The sequence below is a fragment of the Rhodnius prolixus genome, unplaced genomic scaffold (genome assembly GCF_049639745.1).
Source record: "Rhodnius prolixus isolate KJV_2025 unplaced genomic scaffold, Rpr scaffold_14, whole genome shotgun sequence".
NCBI classification, from domain to species: domain Eukaryota; kingdom Metazoa; phylum Arthropoda; class Insecta; order Hemiptera; family Reduviidae; genus Rhodnius; species Rhodnius prolixus.
In genome coordinates this window covers 9,859,287-9,876,565 of record NW_027411594.1, presented here as the reverse complement: position 1 = coordinate 9,876,565, position 17,279 = coordinate 9,859,287, and the positions used below count along the sequence as shown (strand labels likewise).

The 17,279-nt window shown below is 30.9% G+C and overlaps 2 protein-coding genes across 11 annotated transcripts in view; one reads left to right on the top strand and one right to left on the bottom strand.

Moving 5' to 3' along the window:
* The first annotated feature begins 85 nt into the window (after positions 1-85).
* Positions 86-1,687, top strand: LOC141451853 (uncharacterized). 2 transcript variants are annotated; one of them, XM_074123588.1, is made up of 2 exons: positions 86-314; positions 1,269-1,687. In XM_074123588.1, the coding sequence occupies exons 1-2, from the start codon at positions 186-188 to the stop codon at positions 1,500-1,502; spliced, it is 363 nt and encodes a 120-aa protein (XP_073979689.1). In that variant the 5' UTR covers positions 86-185; the 3' UTR covers positions 1,503-1,687. The 2 variants fall into 2 exon arrangements, with proteins under 2 accessions (XP_073979689.1, XP_073979690.1); XM_074123589.1 differs by having other exon boundaries at positions 98-314; positions 1,284-1,687.
* Positions 1,688-2,318: 631 nt separating this feature from the next.
* The window catches only part of Task6 (TWIK-related acid-sensitive K[+] channel 6), a 91,243-nt gene continuing 76,282 nt past the window's right edge, over positions 2,319-17,279 (bottom strand). For 4 of the 9 annotated variants that reach the window (XM_074123580.1, XM_074123584.1, XM_074123582.1 and 1 more), the window contains one exon: positions 2,319-16,734. In XM_074123580.1, coding sequence (XP_073979681.1) covers positions 16,513-16,734 — 222 coding nt within the window. In that variant the 3' untranslated portion in view covers positions 2,319-16,512. The remainder of the gene's footprint in view (positions 16,735-17,279) is intronic. The other 5 variants (XR_012457151.1, XR_012457152.1, XR_012457148.1 and 2 more) reach the window with 5 other exon arrangements.

Genomic DNA, 17,279 nt, shown 5'->3' with positions numbered 1-17,279 from the left:
AAATTAAATTAAAAAAGTATTCCATAAAGAGCCTTCTAATAGCTACAATTACATAAATTGTTTCACAGTTAATATTAAAAGTTGTACTTTGGCCAGTACAGTTGTTAACATGCTCCTCAGATATTCAGTTTCTTAATGTGTTCCTTCATGTGAAGTACTATAATTATGATCGTGACTGTTGCAAAATGGTTATTAACAATAAAAGAGAACTTAATTATAATTCGTTTAATAGAAAAAGATTGAAATATTTTTCTTACGAAGAAGAATATTACTGTAACGATGGTTCTCAAAATGAAAATAGAGACGTTGACAAGGTGAGAATTTTGTTTTGTAAATGTGTTTATAACAATTATGATTTAAAATTCAGACTCAAGAAAAATTGTTTTGAGAACTGTGGTAAAGAAAATCGCGTTAGTGTTTAAGACGGTGTTTTTTTTTCTAAAATTGTACATTTTTTAGAGGTACTTTGTATATTTGCAAACTTCATTTAAGATGGGAACTTAGCAGAAGTGGATTCCTAACATTAGAGGCTCTAAGATTTTGGTGCCCCAAAATTATGTTATTCAAAAGAATAGCAATAAAAACAAAATCACTTACTGTAAGCTTTAATTTTTGATAAATTAGAAAATTTAATTTATCGAAATTAAACAAAGCTTATATTACGGTAGAAAATGTTCGTTTATACCATCACTCTTTGTTTATGTTTGTACAGTTTTCCCGATTTTAGTTTAAGTTGCAGTCATTGGTCAGATTTTCAAAACTAATCTTACGTAACAATTTTGTTTCTTTATGTAAAAGAAAAAAGAAATTCAGGCGGCTTCGTTGCCTTCAAACTAGAATTTAATATAATTTACGTCAACTGTCTATTTAGTAATAATTCTTAGTTAAAAAAATAATTACACAAATTGCGATAAGAGTAAGTCCAAATTAGGATTCAGACAAGATTTTTGAAATCAATGCAAAGTTTGTTAAATTGTTGTAGACTAAATAATAAATAGGGTTCTAAATTTGTATTAAAACCTTTAAAGACCGAAACCCCAATAAGTGTGAAGCCTGCGGCAACAACCCTGCTATTGCTTATTGTGGAGCTTAGAGACGTTATCAAAAACATTCTTCCCGAAAGTTTGGTAACATTAAGGAGGTTCATCTATTGGAGATTCCTAACTATAAATTAAGGAACAAATAAATAAATGGCGAAAACAGGAAGTTAATAAGAAACTACACATAATTACAAATATATGTACTATTTTATTTTATAAAAACATTAGTTTGATTTGTTACAGATACATGGTGTTTATTTGTTAGTTGGCGGACTAATACTTATCGCAAGTTTGTTTCTATTAGGCTTTGATCTATTCATACAAACGCCACATGAAGGAATTGCAACCATTAACTATGAACACCATGACAGCTCGGATCGTGGCAGAAGACATAACAACACGCCAGCATCCACGTTTTCAAATACGCCTCCCATACTAGCTCCAACTGAATATTGGTTATAATTTATTTTCTATCTTTTTTGTTTTGATTTTGAGGAATTGTGTTTTTTCTCTTCCAATATTTGACTGAATTTTATACCCAGATTTTGGCATGTAATATTTAAATTTAAAATATTTTCAAAGACATTCGAATTACATTTAAAAGGAAATGTATTCTATTAAAGTTAATAAAATTTAGTTCAAATAAACTATATCATTACTTATTTTACTGTGAGTAGAAGGTATTAAGATTTTGTTAAATTTACAAAGGTGAGTTAAACAGGAAATACGTTTCATTCAGGTTCAATTAATTCAAAAAAATATTTTTGCACATAGTTTTGAAAGTGTTCTAGGACACCAATAGGGTTTTCGGGGTCCGGTGTAATACCTAAAATGTTTTTTTCCAGATCTTAAAAATGGTAAGTTTGATAAAATTGAAAAAAAAAAATCAGTCTAGAGGATGTACCACTAATTGAAAGGCTGTGATGTGTAGCGGGCCTCGTTGGGCATCCAGCTTAGGGCGTCAATGTCTAAGAAGAGCAAGCCTGACAGTTGAACCAAGCGACTACCATGCACCTGGGGCCTTTGAACTAAGTTGTCTAGAGCCAGCATGTGACATGTAGTCCGAACTCGAGACAGCTCCTTAAAGAGAAGCTGATATTCTAACAAGGTCAACAAAGAACGCTGGCGGGTTTAGTAGTGTCTTTCTCTTCATGCTCATAATAACCAAAAACGTGGACTTCTTTCTTATAAATTCAAAGTCTAGCTCCTCAATCTCCAATGTTTTGGACCCATTTGGGGATATCAAAATGAAAAATCCTTTAAAAAAGATAAAACTAATTTCTTTGAACATTTTATTGATTTTTTTTTCAAGTTTCCTTTCTGTGATTACAATATGGCAGCTATATAACAAATTTTAACAAATAATTACAATATTTGCCAGATCTGAATAGTTAAGAAAATTAATAGCAATAAAAAACAAAAATATCAGGTTTTTGTTTGTAGTTTTTATATTTTTTTTGCTATTTCTTTTAAAGTATTTTGTATTAAGTGTTTCACTGATTTCGTATCCCAAAAACAAAGAAATACAAAGAATTCATTTTTTTAATAATAATAATATTTGATAAATAAAGCTATAAACATTTTAAAATATTTAAATACATTGAGCATTAAAGTCTAGAAAATAATATTAAAAATTAAACCAAATAATTTGTTAAGTGCTACTGTGCATTTTTAAAAATTTCTCATTTTTCTTGACTTTTTTTTTTTTTGCTATAAAAACCTACATAAATGATAATAAAACCATCATTATTTACATCCAATATTCTTTTTTTCATTTTCATGAAGTATTATGTACAAATTTACACAAGTTTCCTAAAGGGAAAACAGATTTGGAAGCAATTTTTGTTCAAAAACTTACACAAAACAGTATCAAAATGAAATTATACAATTACAAAATCAATACTACTTGCTGTTTTCGTTGTCATCTTCTTAAAAAAAAAAAAAAAAATGACCTGATGGGCTTTATCTATTATATCTGTATCACTAATTTCAATTAAATGGTCAGTGTTTGGAGTAATTCTAGTCATTTGCCAGTTATTTCCAATTTTAATTAATGGAGTATTCTAGCAAGGTCGTTCTAAATTATTACAGGTAAACTTAGGAGGATAATAAGTGGTCTAATCACTTCGTCAAAGATCTTGACCCCCTGCGGGTATTCCAGCCTAACATCACTTTTCCGTGGTATCTCTCCAGCTCGAGTACACTACCTATTAGTATACACTACCAGAAGCAGTTGATGTGGGAAATACTTCGGTTTAAGCGAACTCTATTTGATCTAAAATTATTCCAGCCTAGACGGCCATTCGGATGCTCATAAGCTTGTTGGAAGGCCAAGGCAAACTGAGCAAATGCATGCCACTCACATTATTTAGCCTGTGAGGCTACAGCGCTCTGTGCTGTTTAAGCGCCAAGGACTCGTACGTCTCAGGGTTCGGCTTGTCAATAATTCATAATTTGTCCAATAACCTAGATTCCTTGGAAACAGATAGGGTAAAGGAGGCAACTAGCGGATGCCTCCAGCCAATCCTCCAAGGAACTTATCTATGGGCATTGGCAGTTTTCAGTGTTTACAGCATATTTGAGGCCCACTAGCGGAGATCTCCGTCAAAACACAAAGAACTTCAGAAAAGGACTTTTAGATTGGGGTCGAAGAATTCTTAACTATACTGTCAGCGATCTTCTGATAACGGATTACAGGTTTAGAAAGTATCAGTTCAGGCCGACAGTGGCCTCTCTAAGTTTTATTTGTCTGCAGAAGAGAGAGAAGGTGTCTTTTACCATCACGAGAATGAATTAAGACAATAGCAACATTTCACAAACTATGAATCACACCCTTCTAAATGAATATTCAGCAGATTTGAAGCCTCCAAGTTTGCTCTGAACCTTTGATAAACTGGCACTGATCCATTCCGTATTTTCAACGCCCATGGCATTTAAGTAGGTATCAAGCGCAACAATACAAATAACACAAGACACTGGTGTCCTAATCTCTCCACACTACATAAACAGTGTGCAAAAAGTAGGTAGCTGGGCAACAGTTTGTATCAAGCGAACCCACATGTAAACACTGGCTCTTTACCAAGGAAACTGTGTAGAGACTTCCCTGAAGCTATAACGCTGTAGAACGACCTTATGTATAAAGTACAAAAATTATTGACTACTATCTACATTTTTTTCCCAAATCAAATTTAAATTGCCTGCAAATAATTTTTTTTAAAAAATAAATTCTGATACAAAATAAACAATTAATAAACTGTTGGATTCAACTGAAACCCGAATAATTAATCGAAAGGAACAAATAATCGATACATATTTACAAACAAGCTGATTATTAACTAACCCACACAATAAACACAACTTAAAATTATATTAAAATTTTTATTTATTTAATTTTTTTTTTTTACAGTAAAATTGAAGAAAATTTATTATAAATCCTAGTTTTTATTGTTCCCCCAAAAAAGAACAATAATATTCTCAATTTTTGTTCCACTTGAATATTTTTTTCCTATCAAAATTTTTTTAACGCTGATTTTTGTTTTTGTTCATGTTTATTTGTAAAATTTTCAAAGTTGAAAAACAAATCTCTTAATAAAGTTAAGATTATTTACATGAATTAGGGCTTGATTTTTATTTTCAGTTTTAGATTCTTTACTTCTTTCAAAATTTTATTTCTTAAAATTTTTTCATTTGCCCTTTATCATTATTTTGCCTTATAATTTAAAATTAAATTTTCTTTTGCTTCTGTTTTTACATATTTTGTAAATTTTTAAAAACTTAAAATATTTTACTCAAATTATTTACGCACAGAAAATAGGACCAAATTTCATAACAATTCGTTTTTTAAATCTTTGTTTTTGCTCTAGAAAAAGAATTTATGGAATTAGATAAAGTTTAATTGAATGTTTCGTTTTCATTTAAGTTAATTAAACTAAATTCTAACCGTAATATATTAAAAATTCAATTTGTTAGCTAAAATTTATTTTAATATTTCTTAATTTTAAAAATAAATCTTTCATTAAATATTTCAAAAAGTGGCCTATTTTAAAATTTATTTTAAAGAATATGGACGCAGATTACATTAAAATGCAGAATGTTATACACAAAATGTTTTTAAAAATAATTTTTTAGTAGATTTATTAAAGTGTATTACATTTTTTGTCAGTTCAACATTTTGACTGTCAAATAATTCTTGTTTTTTTGTATAACCTCAATTCTTTTGAGTGATTTCATTAGTTTGACTTTAAAGTGTGGTATCACTGTAAGACCAGTTTCAAATTGCATTCTCAGTCAAGTCGAGAGAAACTTGTTAGGCAAATTTTTTACGAAACTCATGGGTCTTTGTAAGTAAATAAGCATGTTAACTTGGTCAAAATAAATAGCCATTACACTGTAAACATTTAATATGTAGGGCTAATGTAAAGAATAGTTACCCGGAGGTGTGGCCTGTTTATTTGTAGGGCATGCGCAGTACAGCACAGTTACCGTTGACTTTTTAAACTACTTCCCGCCAATGTTCAATATATTCTTTTTAAATTTCTCAACTTCCCGCTGTGCTGTATATAATTTTTTTGAATTTCTTACCTATTTATGTTTAGCCCGCATGCGCAGTACACTTACTACACAGTAACTGCTTCCTTTTTAACGTATTATCAGTTCCCGCTAGTGTCCTGTATGTAACTTTAGGTGCCTTTTTTTTGAAACTTCATAAAAGATGAGAGTTTTGAATTTACAGTTTCTCTTTAATTTAAAGCATGAATGTAGTCTGCGGGAGGGAAGATAAAAGTTTTATCATTTTGAATGGGTGTTGGTTTAATTAGTAATAGATACGTATATCCGAAGTGTGGAAGTGAGATAAGTATGAAAAGGAGTCATTCTTCCATGGGCGATTACATGAGAGCATTATTTGAGGGAGTGAATAAAGTGTACAATCAGAAGGATAGGGATTGCACTAAATAAGGTAGACTACTATTGTTTTGTTTTTCATAATGTGAGTGAATTACAAATTAGAGTTGTGTACGTGGTTCAGTGGGCATTACGGGGTGTGGGGGGCGAAGCCCCCATAAAAATAAAAAAAGATCAGAGGGTGGGGCTTTGTGTGGGGGGCACAGCCCCCACGAATTTTTTTAAAATAAAATTATCAATCTTGAATTAATAATTCGAAGTGATTCTGATTCGCGGTTACCATATAACCCGCCAGATTTAAATGTAAATATAAAATAAAGAAATCTTTTTATATTTACATTTGAATTTGGCGGGTTATATGGTAACAGCGAATCAGAATCACTTCGAATTAGGCCACACCTCCGGGTAACTATTCTTTACAATTACCATATGTAGAAATATTGGTGAGAATACTTAGCTATAACTCTGATTTTGAAGAAAACTGCTGAACTGGAAGTGAGTACTTCGTACGATTACTTTTTAGCTTTCGAACACTTCCGTTTACTCAAATAAAGTCCTTTAAAATTCTTTGAAGGAGATTATTTTCAAAAGAGATTTTATAATGTACAATCCCTCTTATAATCTGTAGTCATCCAAATATTCAGTAACAAGTTAATACTAAATAACTTACATTACATAAGGTAGTCAAGTTATTCTCGGTAGGTTACTTATTTTCAAGTAAAGGTGGCGGTATTTTAATTTTTACAGCACTAATGCGGTGGAATCCTGAACGTTACAAATATACAAACTAAACACTTGTTCACCCATCATCCAAGTACTTGCAGAAACAAAAATTCTGTATTTAGAAAAGTATTCTGTAAGTGATGCTTCAATCAGTGTTGATGTCAGTCAAAATGTGAACATTAAAAAGTAATTACTCTTAAAAAAACAAACATTTTAACAAAAAAAACTCTTAAATCTAAAAAGGTTTACTCTGACCGTACATCGTTTTGAAGTTTTCCTATTTTTCCATAGTTAATAACGTTTTACAATTGAATTTCATCTACTATTATAAAAAAAAAAAATCTATTGAAAAAACGAAGCCCCATTAAGAACACTTTATAATCATTTTTTTTTTTAACAGTATATTGACTTCTTTAATACATCCGTATCTTTTTAGTCTCCGTGAGGGGCGATTCAAAACTAAGATATTAGAAGACTCGCACATATCGATTATTAATAATAATTTTACACAAAGTTTTAAGTTCTTTTTCCTTTTTTTTTTAATCAAAATTATTTACATTGTTATTTTGAGGATAAAACGTAATGAATACTCTTAAAAATACGTTCCAAACATTGTTTAGTTGGTTTTCTGGAATTTAATCACTTATTACTACTTCTGGAATTTTAAAAAAAGTTTTTCGTTTTGCAATTTTTTTTTAAAGTTTAGAATACTTTTTTGCTTTCTTTTCTTTTTCGTACAATATAATTTGGAAAAATTTTAAGCAAGTTAAAAATATTTTGTTCAACTTTATCTCTATTTAGTATAAACAAAATTAAAAGAAAAAATCCAGTACTACAGTCAGAAGGCGCCCCTCCCTAATGGGCAAAACGAGGCCATTAATAATTAAAACATGCCCTGTTCGTAAGAAAAAGTTACGCCACCTCTTCAGCAATCTTGGCCTCCTTCGAAGTCTTTTTTTTGGAATCACTTCTATTCAACAATTTATAAGCGTAACCAAGACATTAAAAACTGTCTCGCAAGTGTCCAAGATAAGGACCAAGACAATATATTCAGCAAACGCGATTACCTTCACTAGTTCTAGCTTGCGCTAGTAGGAATGATGCTAATGAACAGAAATTGTGCTACTTTTCCACTGGCGTTTACGTTTTAAAGCATCATCACTATGCTTTGGACACTGGAAAGACAGAAGCAATCTACTTTAAGGCCGCATACTGGAGCAACCACTGACCATAGAACGTCGGATTTTTAAAAATCTACACTAATACTAACTGCAAAAAGCTATGATAAATTTAATAGAAAAAGAGTGGAAATTCCAAATATTTTTTAATTTTTTTTCCCATTTTTTCAAAAAATTTAATAAAAACGTTTTTAAAATTTTATTTTGGTTAAATTTGTATCACTTGTTAATTTATTTTTGGAATATACATGAAGTAGATTTTTTTTTTATACAAGATGGTCCAAAAAATTTCATCTCTATAGTTTATTAAGTTCACTTTATTATTAACTTCTTGAATACAAAGCTTTCACTAAATATTAATAGTTTTTCTTTTCAAAAGTCTAAAATATTGTTTTTGTAGTTTTCCCCATTTGTATCTTTTTATAGTTTTTATTCATTGTATACATTTTTTTTTTAATTGGAAGCAGAAAAATTAATAATTAAGTTTTAAAGATCTATTTAATTTTGTTTATTTTTTCGAAACATAAAAATGGAATTTGTTTACGCTAAATATTAGGATATATTTTTGTAAAATATGTAGTGATAAAAATTATTAGGAATCTGCTATATATAACTTATTAACGAGCTATTCTTGTAACATTGGCAACTTTAATAAAAAAAAATTGATTTTTAAAATACAAGTATTTTGGGAAATATTATAGACCGTTGATTCAAGAGAACATAAAAAATTGGTCCATGAAAAATCAGTCAAATGGTGATTCTGTTTTCCACATTTTATTTAATAAATCTCCATGTGCTTCGCACCCTCACAACTAAAATAATAAAATGAATTGCCAGAAATACTTTGAAATACAGCAATTAGAACTTACGAACAAAATAGAATCAGAGATAAAGAAGTGAAATTCATCGCAGGCCTTTCGAGTCGAAGTGGTTTTGGTTCTTGTAAGTGTTTCAAATTGGCTAAAGTTTGGACTATTCAGCGAAATTTCTTTCCAGCATAACTTTTTACTCTACGTTACAGTATTATGAATCAAGTATTGTGCTAGGTTGAATCAGCATTGCTGTAAATCCTAGCTTAACTAACATAAATAGAACTAAATTCACGTACAGCTTGTCCTGTTAATTGATGTTCTCAACTTTTTTGGACGCAGCGAGTCAATGGACCAGTGGAACTATGGTTCTGCATGCGTACTTGTAGTACAATCTCGCCATCTAACGGAACTAAGTTGTGAACCTAATTAGTTGTAACGCTTAAAAAAAAAAAAAAAAAAAAAAATACGTAATTTAGCACTGAATAGACATTCTGAGTCAGGATCAGAAATTAGAGAAGGTCCCCAGAAATATATTATTAAAAGTGCGGTTAGGTCTACAGTTCTAGATAATATCTTAGATTTTTATCCGTCGTAATAAACATGTGTATTGTATCCCTAACCGGTTCTGGACTTTTATCCATGATCAGAGGTAGACTCATCACTTTGGTGAAGAGAATTCAACTTCACTTAAGTTAGTGTCTCGCATTAAATTTGCTGACCAATTGATTAATCCACATCTTATAATCGATATAAGTCCGAAGCCAGTCAGGAATACAATAAATATGCTTACAAAGACGGATAAAATAAAATAGAGTATATTATTAACATAAATAACAAAAATATCAAGTTTTTCAAAGCAAGAACTACTTCAATGTTCTAAATTTTCATGGACCATTTCAAAAGTTATAAATAACTTGGGTATTCGAAAGTGCAAACATTGTAACTTAAACCATCTTAAAAATAAATTTGACTTTTCGGCAAAATTGGCCTGAAATAAATTTGTATTATTTATTAATTTTTTTTATAAAACAGAAAATAATAATTCCTTCATGTTCTGATATACATTAGCTTACTTTAATAAATTTACTTACTTAATATTGCAACCAATGGCATCACAGTTAGCAATAAACAATATTATTGCAACTTATATTACATCTATTTTTCTCTTTTATTATTATACTTTTCTAAAAAAAAAGAAAAACAAAAGAAAGTATACAGAAAAACAATAATAGCAAGCTTGCACATTGTGAAAATTCGCCCTACTTTTTCTTGATTTGTTGTAAGCACTTAACAAAACAAACGAGCAATAATTGTAGGCTTGAGACGCTTAACTGGGTTTTGTCCTCAACTCAGTAGGTAATTCTTCCGATTAGTAAAGGTCCACATCCACAAACTTCTAGAACCGACAAACAAGAGGGTACTGTGAATTGTTATCAACTTTGCCTACGCTTGGTAGTAACCTATCTTCAGGCACAGTGTAGGTCAGCAGATTTGTATACTTTGTATAAATATGTCTCATATTTTTTGTAATTTAGCTTTCAATTTTTTTATTTTTTGTTTTCAGAGCTCGTATAAAACTTTCCTTTAAGAAAGCTTTCTTAAAGAGTATTATTTTCGAAAGAAATTGTGGATGGCTAGCCCCACCTCAAAAAGCTGGAAATGCCACTTCTATAAAGTTGAGTTAATTTAATTTAACCCCACGGCTTTATTAGACCAGCCAATGAAACAAGTCTTTCAATGGAAATATTATGAATTGAATATGAACGACAAGAGGTTATTTTGGTTCAGACTTTTTAAAAATATCATTGTTTCAAAAATGGTCACCAAACTTGTGACATTTATGTTATATGTATCGGTTTTTAAAATAATAATAATTTGTAAACCCATTACATTGCTGTTATTTAGAAGTGTGGAAATGTGGGCCCATTTTACGGTAATTCAAAGCTTATGTATATGATTTCAAACTGCTATTTGTACTTTATCCATATCTGCTTGGAAATAGTAATGTTCTAAATTTTGTTCTTACAACCTGCTGTCCAGTGAAGAAATAATTTTGTTAAGCGCACAAATTTGTTATAATTTTTTGTATAAATTATATTTTGTAAAACAAAAAATAGCAAAAACTATTTAGAAATAGCAGGACCGTTAATGCATATTAGTTTGAATATGCATTATATTTACTAAAAACCAAAAAATAAACACATTTGGCCGCCATTAATGTTTATTTTCTTTTTTTTTTTTTGTTAAAGTATATAGAATCAAGTAAATGCTTTATTTGGCAAATTGTTTTTCTCTTCTCTCTTTAGGAGGGGAACTTATTCTAGCATTACTTAACTGATTTGCTATTGGAATTGTTTGTAAGACATTAAGTAACGCTAAATTTTATTTTTTTTTGAACACGCTGTAAACACTAGTGGAGCAGCAATTGTCCTGGTTTTGTCTTAAACTTTTGTTTTCATACTTAAACTTTTGTTTTCATACTTAAACTTTTGTTTTCACACTTAAACTTTTGTTTTCATACTTAAACTTTTGTTTTCATACTTAAACTTTTATTTTCATACTTAAACTTTTGTTTTCATACTTAAACTTTTGTTTTCTTTCCACAGTAAAAAAAAAAATATTTTTTTAAAAATGAAAATCATAACTAATACTTTTTTTTTCATCTTGTCCACCCCCTTACATAAATTTTGGTATTTTATTTTTTAAAATTTACTTTAAAACTTTGTGTTAGGCCTCATTCTCAATATAAATACAAAAATTTCTAAGTTTTAGCAATAATTATAATATTTATATTTAATTATTTCTCAACTCCTTCTACTTTCATAAATTTTTTTAATTTAATATATTTATGGTAAAAGTTTTATTAAAATTCTATTTTAAATCGAAAATCGTATCAGTCTGAAATACACATATTTCTATTTTTTAACTTATTTATTTTAGTTAATTCTTATTAATTTAAATACAACTATTTTATCACCTCTAATAAATTTAATATATTAAAATATTTTTTTTTTGTTTTTGTTTAAAATGGGCAATTTTAAATAAATTTATTAATTAATTCATTTTTATTTTTCACATAATTTGTTTGTATTTTTCATCATTTTCTTCTTCTAATATCATCCATACTTTTCGTATTTATTCGTTTTTTGTACATTTCTTTTAGCCTATTTTATTCGGCTGTAATTAATGGGATAAATTAAATAATCGAGCAAGAAATTATATGGGTGTAATGGCTGACACAAGTGTGTGAATCTCCTCCGAGACAAGTCATCTGGTTTCCGCTAGAGCAGTTTGGACCCCTCTCTCTGCGCAGGCGTAGTCAAGAGTTAGATCACAGTCAAAGAAAAACTCATCTAAGAAATCGTCCAGTGAAAAGCTAGAGCTAACCACGCTATTTCAAGGCCAACTTAAGGTAATTGGCTGTGATTGGGCCGTCGTCGTTAGAGTCAGTAAGCTTGCGTAAATCGTAATAGTAGCACTTGTGACGATGTTCCCTAATGGACACTTGCATTAGAACAGTGTTATTCATTCTATTTCCAGTAATTATATTTTCAAGAATAGAATCATGGCCATAAACAAATAGCCTTTATTCTTTAGATTTACCAATGCTAGATAAAATGTATTTTTACTATTTTATCAGCTATCAGCTTTTCATTCCGTTTTCGTTATTATATTAAGAAATTTTGATCTTGTATTGATCTTATATCTTTCTTCTACCAAATTACACTGCTATGAAATGATACGTGTGACATGGAATTAGGCAGCATTTCAAGAAGATTTTTCTAAAGTGATAGTCGACTAACATATCAAGAAAGACCACCAAACTTTGATAGCTGGTAATTGAGAGCTTATACGCTCAAAATGAATTAGCTAACACGCTACCTACACTGCACATACATGCCTGTTTCAGTAAGCGGCTTGCTTTTAGTCTGTCTCGACGAAACTCTCAGCTGTTCATGCGCAAACTAAGAAATCCCTTCTAGCAGAACCAAAGGCTTGCTTTCTCAATTATGCGTTGCACTTAAACCAATCATGTGTGTGGAGTTTCTGCCTGAAATTGTTAATGGACAATTGCTAGGACGCTGTGGAGTTGTCCATTCATTATGGTCTCCAAGACGGATTGGAAAAGCGAGAATTACCTGGTCAACAAAAAGAAAACTGATTGTAATTTCTAAAGGCAGATTAGTGGTGTTCAGACACTTAAGCTAGAAAGGAAGATGCAGTTTGCTTCTGGCTTTCCACCGAACTAGCTGTGGACTTGCTAGTGATTATTGAACGGACAATTCAGATCATTTAGTCTTTAAAAGAAAATCTATGAACCAGGGGATTGTTAATTCTTACTCTGGTTAAAGCCCTGCGCTCTAATGTCAACCGTTCAAAAATGATTAGGGGATGTCGCAGCAAACTCAAACATTTGGTGATAGAGAACAATGTTACCTTATTCTGAGAACTGGTACTTCTTGGTTTGGTGGGAAACGAGATGACAATAGGCGAGATCTAATTGCCTGGGAAGTTACTAGGTGCACCAGGGGGATCTTTCCCTACCATCCTCCCAGATTCTGAGACTCCTCGGAGGCGGATATGGTTGTTGAAAAGTCCTATCTACATCAAACGCGAACTATAATTTGCCGATGATTTTCAATTAATCAGATAAATGAAATCGATGAAGAAATTTCACATCAGACAAAAACTCTGTACACATTACTCTTAGTTTATTCCACCCAGTTAACAAATAAATTGAGATTAATTAAACAAAAATTAAAGGTTTCATAATGTGGGGTTATTGATGATAAATTATTAAAAACGATTATCAGTAATTATTATTATTTGTTAATTTAAGGCGCGTCTATATCTGGCGCCCGGAGCTTTTATTCAGTGCACTGCCGGCCTCCGGACATTATTCTCTTGTCTCAGGACAATAATGTGCAACACCACACAGTGAGCTGTAAGAAGCTCCTAGGAAGAGAAAATATAAAAGAAAATCCAGTACGCTGACCACTCAGCTAATCCCTTCCCTACGAATTACAGTTGTTTTAATGTTTTTTTTTGGTAAGAACCTAAAAGAAAACCTCAGGAAAAGAAAACCTCTATTGTCCACATTTGGTCCATGTTTTCTGTTGTGAAATTATATTTTCCTCTACCAGTGTCTTGGACGGACATTGGATTATAATTACAGTTAATATCAGTAGAGTTATTAATCCAAGATTTTACTTTTTGTTCATTATAATATTACATAAATATGATATTCTCTAATAATTTTTAAGTTGAAGTTAATAACTTCTTTTCCCATCGTCTGTTCGCTTAAAAGAAAATTAGAACATTTCCTATAATTTTGTAATCACATTTTGAGCAATGCCATTGGTAGACAAATGCTGCTTCACTGAATGTCGTCTGCTTCAAGATTTCTAATTTGTTTTCATTGTTTTTTATTGGCACTTAAGTTTTATATAAAAAGTACCCTTCTGTCATTAAAAAACAAAACTAACTGTAAATAAACTTTTTCAATTCAGTTCAATTCAAAAACAAATTAACGGTGATAAAGGGAAACTAAAAATTATAAATTTTATCTTACTGCATAACCTAAAAAGCTTTTGTTTACATGTTCTTTGAAGTACCGGATCCTTTTTCATTAACATATCTCTGAGAATGCTGAAATCATTCAGTGCAAAATCAACTGTATACAGAAAAACGTGTCCTAAGAAATTTAACTTAACTATGATTCTGTCATAAAGAGCCGAGTCAAAATTTTTGCTGTTATAAAAACTGCCAGTTATATTTTATAATTGCAGCAAGAAAAAGTTAGTCCTTTTATATTTTTATTTTAATGACAAAAGTTACTTTTTCTCTTTGAATTTAATTATTTCTCCATAATATTAGTTCTTAAAAGGAAACTAATTAGTATCCTTTAAAATATAAATAAAATTAAACATTCTCTGCTATTGTTAAACATAAACATAGCATTTTACAATATTATAACCTTTCTGCGAAGTAACCTTTCATTAGGTTATGTGAAAAAGCAATCTTATTGGGTCATACATTTTTTTTTTATTAGGTACACATGGATTTCTCTGGATACACCTTGGTTCTTAAATCCATTCCTTACAGAGTGTTTATAAGATAATTTAAATTTTAACGAAGCAATCGATTTTTTTTTCTCTACGCCAAGCACAATAATTAGGGAAATAATTCCAAGAAAAAAAAATAAACTAGAATTCTTTGACCAGGAAAAAGCAAAGGAATAATTTTCATACATATTAATCATTTATTTATTTTTTCGATTTCCTAAATAGATAAACTTTTTCCCTTTGTGATAATTCTTTAGTTTGTTTCAGATTAAAAGAAGAGAATTTTTATTAACCCGTTTTTTGTTGTGTTTTTCGATATATTACGCCCGTTTCATACATGTAAGTGACAAAAGTTAATTAATTCAGGGTGAATCAAGAAAAAACATTCCTACACTGCGCATGCCCGAACAATGGGTTTAACGTGCTTGGACTGATTTTGAAATTGACAGATTGTTGTCTGATTTGGCATAAATAGTATATTTACTTTAATAAGTGTTTTTTTTAAACCCACGATTTGGGTTCCTATGATGGGTGATATGACAGGCGGACACTTGCATTCATCCATTCGGAACGGGTTCAGATTTGCATCCTTCTTCAGAGAGTTCTTCACTTATTAAGTTTCGGATGCACTATATCTACACTATTTCACGATATTTTGGCACGGTAGATGGCTTGTCAGTGTCTCTTAGTGAAAGAGAAACTGTCTTTAAGGTGAGGTCGATACTGTTCTTTTTGGCATACCCGGAAACATGGGCGATAATGGTGAAAGATATTTTCGAAAAATACTTCCTCCCACATCTTAACGGAGAGGAAATGGATCTTGAGTTGACTTCCACTAATAGACCCTTCTTCAGAGATCTTGGACATCTTTGCAAGTCACATTAAGTAGAGTGTAACCTCCACACATAGCCCAGGTTTACGTCTCTCTTGGTGGAGTAAAAGAGCTACGGAAGAATGTATCCGTCCCAATTTGGCAATATAATTAAAAGATAAATAATAAAACAGATATAAGTAAAACAAAGTTCATAGTTCATTAAAACATAAATAAAGTTCATTATGAAACTGAACACGTACACACACACCGGTTTATCTGCTTTCTTGACCAACCCTGGATTAATTGAAAAGAAATATAAACATCGAAAATGGCTCAAAAGAGAGTTAAAATCGTTTTTCTTATGAAAATTTACGTTCGTAATTTCCTTTTCTTTTTTCTGTTTTCACTGTGTTAAAGTAGGGAAATGTTTTTTGTTTATAACCTGTTCTTGGTATTTTATAACCTCCTATATTAACTTTCTGTTTATCATTTCTTTCGTTAAATATTTTATTTATAAACTGATATTTTTTTGCCCTGTAAATGGTGATAAGTTGAATTAACTTTTGTTTTTTGTTAGAATTTGAACTAGAATGTAAAAAATATAAATTAAAAAATACAAAAGAAATATCATGTACAAAACAAATATTATTAGCACTTCAAATACATGTATCTTAAATTGTTTATATATATAAATCTTTGTTCATTAATTTTTGTTTTTTTAAACTAGTGTAAAATAGTAGACATAATAAAATAGTAAAGCGTCAAACTTGTAGGTACCTTGTAGGATAGTTTTAGGATATTGAATGATATCATTAAGTATAATAAAGTTATTATTTGGAATGGTAAATTTACATTGATGGAAAGGTTGATGTGGTGTTTTGTCGATGACGATGGTGTTGTTGATGACTGAGGATGATCAGGATGCCAATATTGTTGGCACGCTGTGTAGTGAGTCTGCGAGTGGTATTGTAGCGATGGTCATATGGACGAGCGATGGAAGGTTGCAATCGCCGGCGGTGTAGGGGGTGGTAGCGGTTGTAAGGTTAACATTGGTGAATATTTGGGCAGCCAGGTGCAAGTGCAGCTGCAAACTGAGCCAGTTTCCGCTAAGGAGCTTGTCTCACCGATTGGTCGTCCGCTCATCAGTGAACCGTTCGCTGTGATCACGTCGCCTTCCAGTCGTACGGCTCCTTGGGCCGCCTGGGTTTCATTTTTGAAACATAAAACACACATATAAACAACCATTGTTCTTAGTATGCTGTAAAATAAATTAATAATATCGCCAGCGGTGGGTAATTTCTTTGAGAATCTTCGATCAAAGGGAAGTAAATTCTCTTTTTCACCATATCCTTTTTCACACCATAATGTTGGGTGAGCATTGACAAAGAAAAGCCGGTAAAACGTTGCTTTTTCATGCTCTTCGAGTGACTGCGGAAAGATTCCTTCAGTTCCGGATAGTGGGCGGTGCTTTGCGGAGGAAGGCCCTATCACACGATCACGATTCTCCTCACCGGAAGTTAAACCTAAGTCTTCCGATATTGCTATCTTTATTCTATTTTCTCCTAATAATAAGAGAAAATGTGAATTGCGGTCAATTCAAGTTTTCTATACGACGTTTTTACCGGAAACACTCTTCAATTTTTCTCGATTTTTAGTGTAACGTTCTGATTGGGTTTCTGTACGAGAAAAAAACTAATGGCGTGAAAGAGGAAGTCTGACAGAAAAACCACATGATGAATAAATTT

What these genes read in the sequence shown, in the direction of transcription:
- LOC141451853 (XM_074123588.1), top strand. Translation starts at nt 186, where the DNA reads ATGGTTATTAACAATAAAAGAGAACTTAATTATAATTCGTTTAATAGA. An exon ending in AAAATAGAGACGTTGACAAG is followed by an intron (nt 315 to 1,268) that starts GTGAGAATTTTG and finishes TAAAAACATTAG; the next exon opens with TTTGATTTGTTACAGATACA.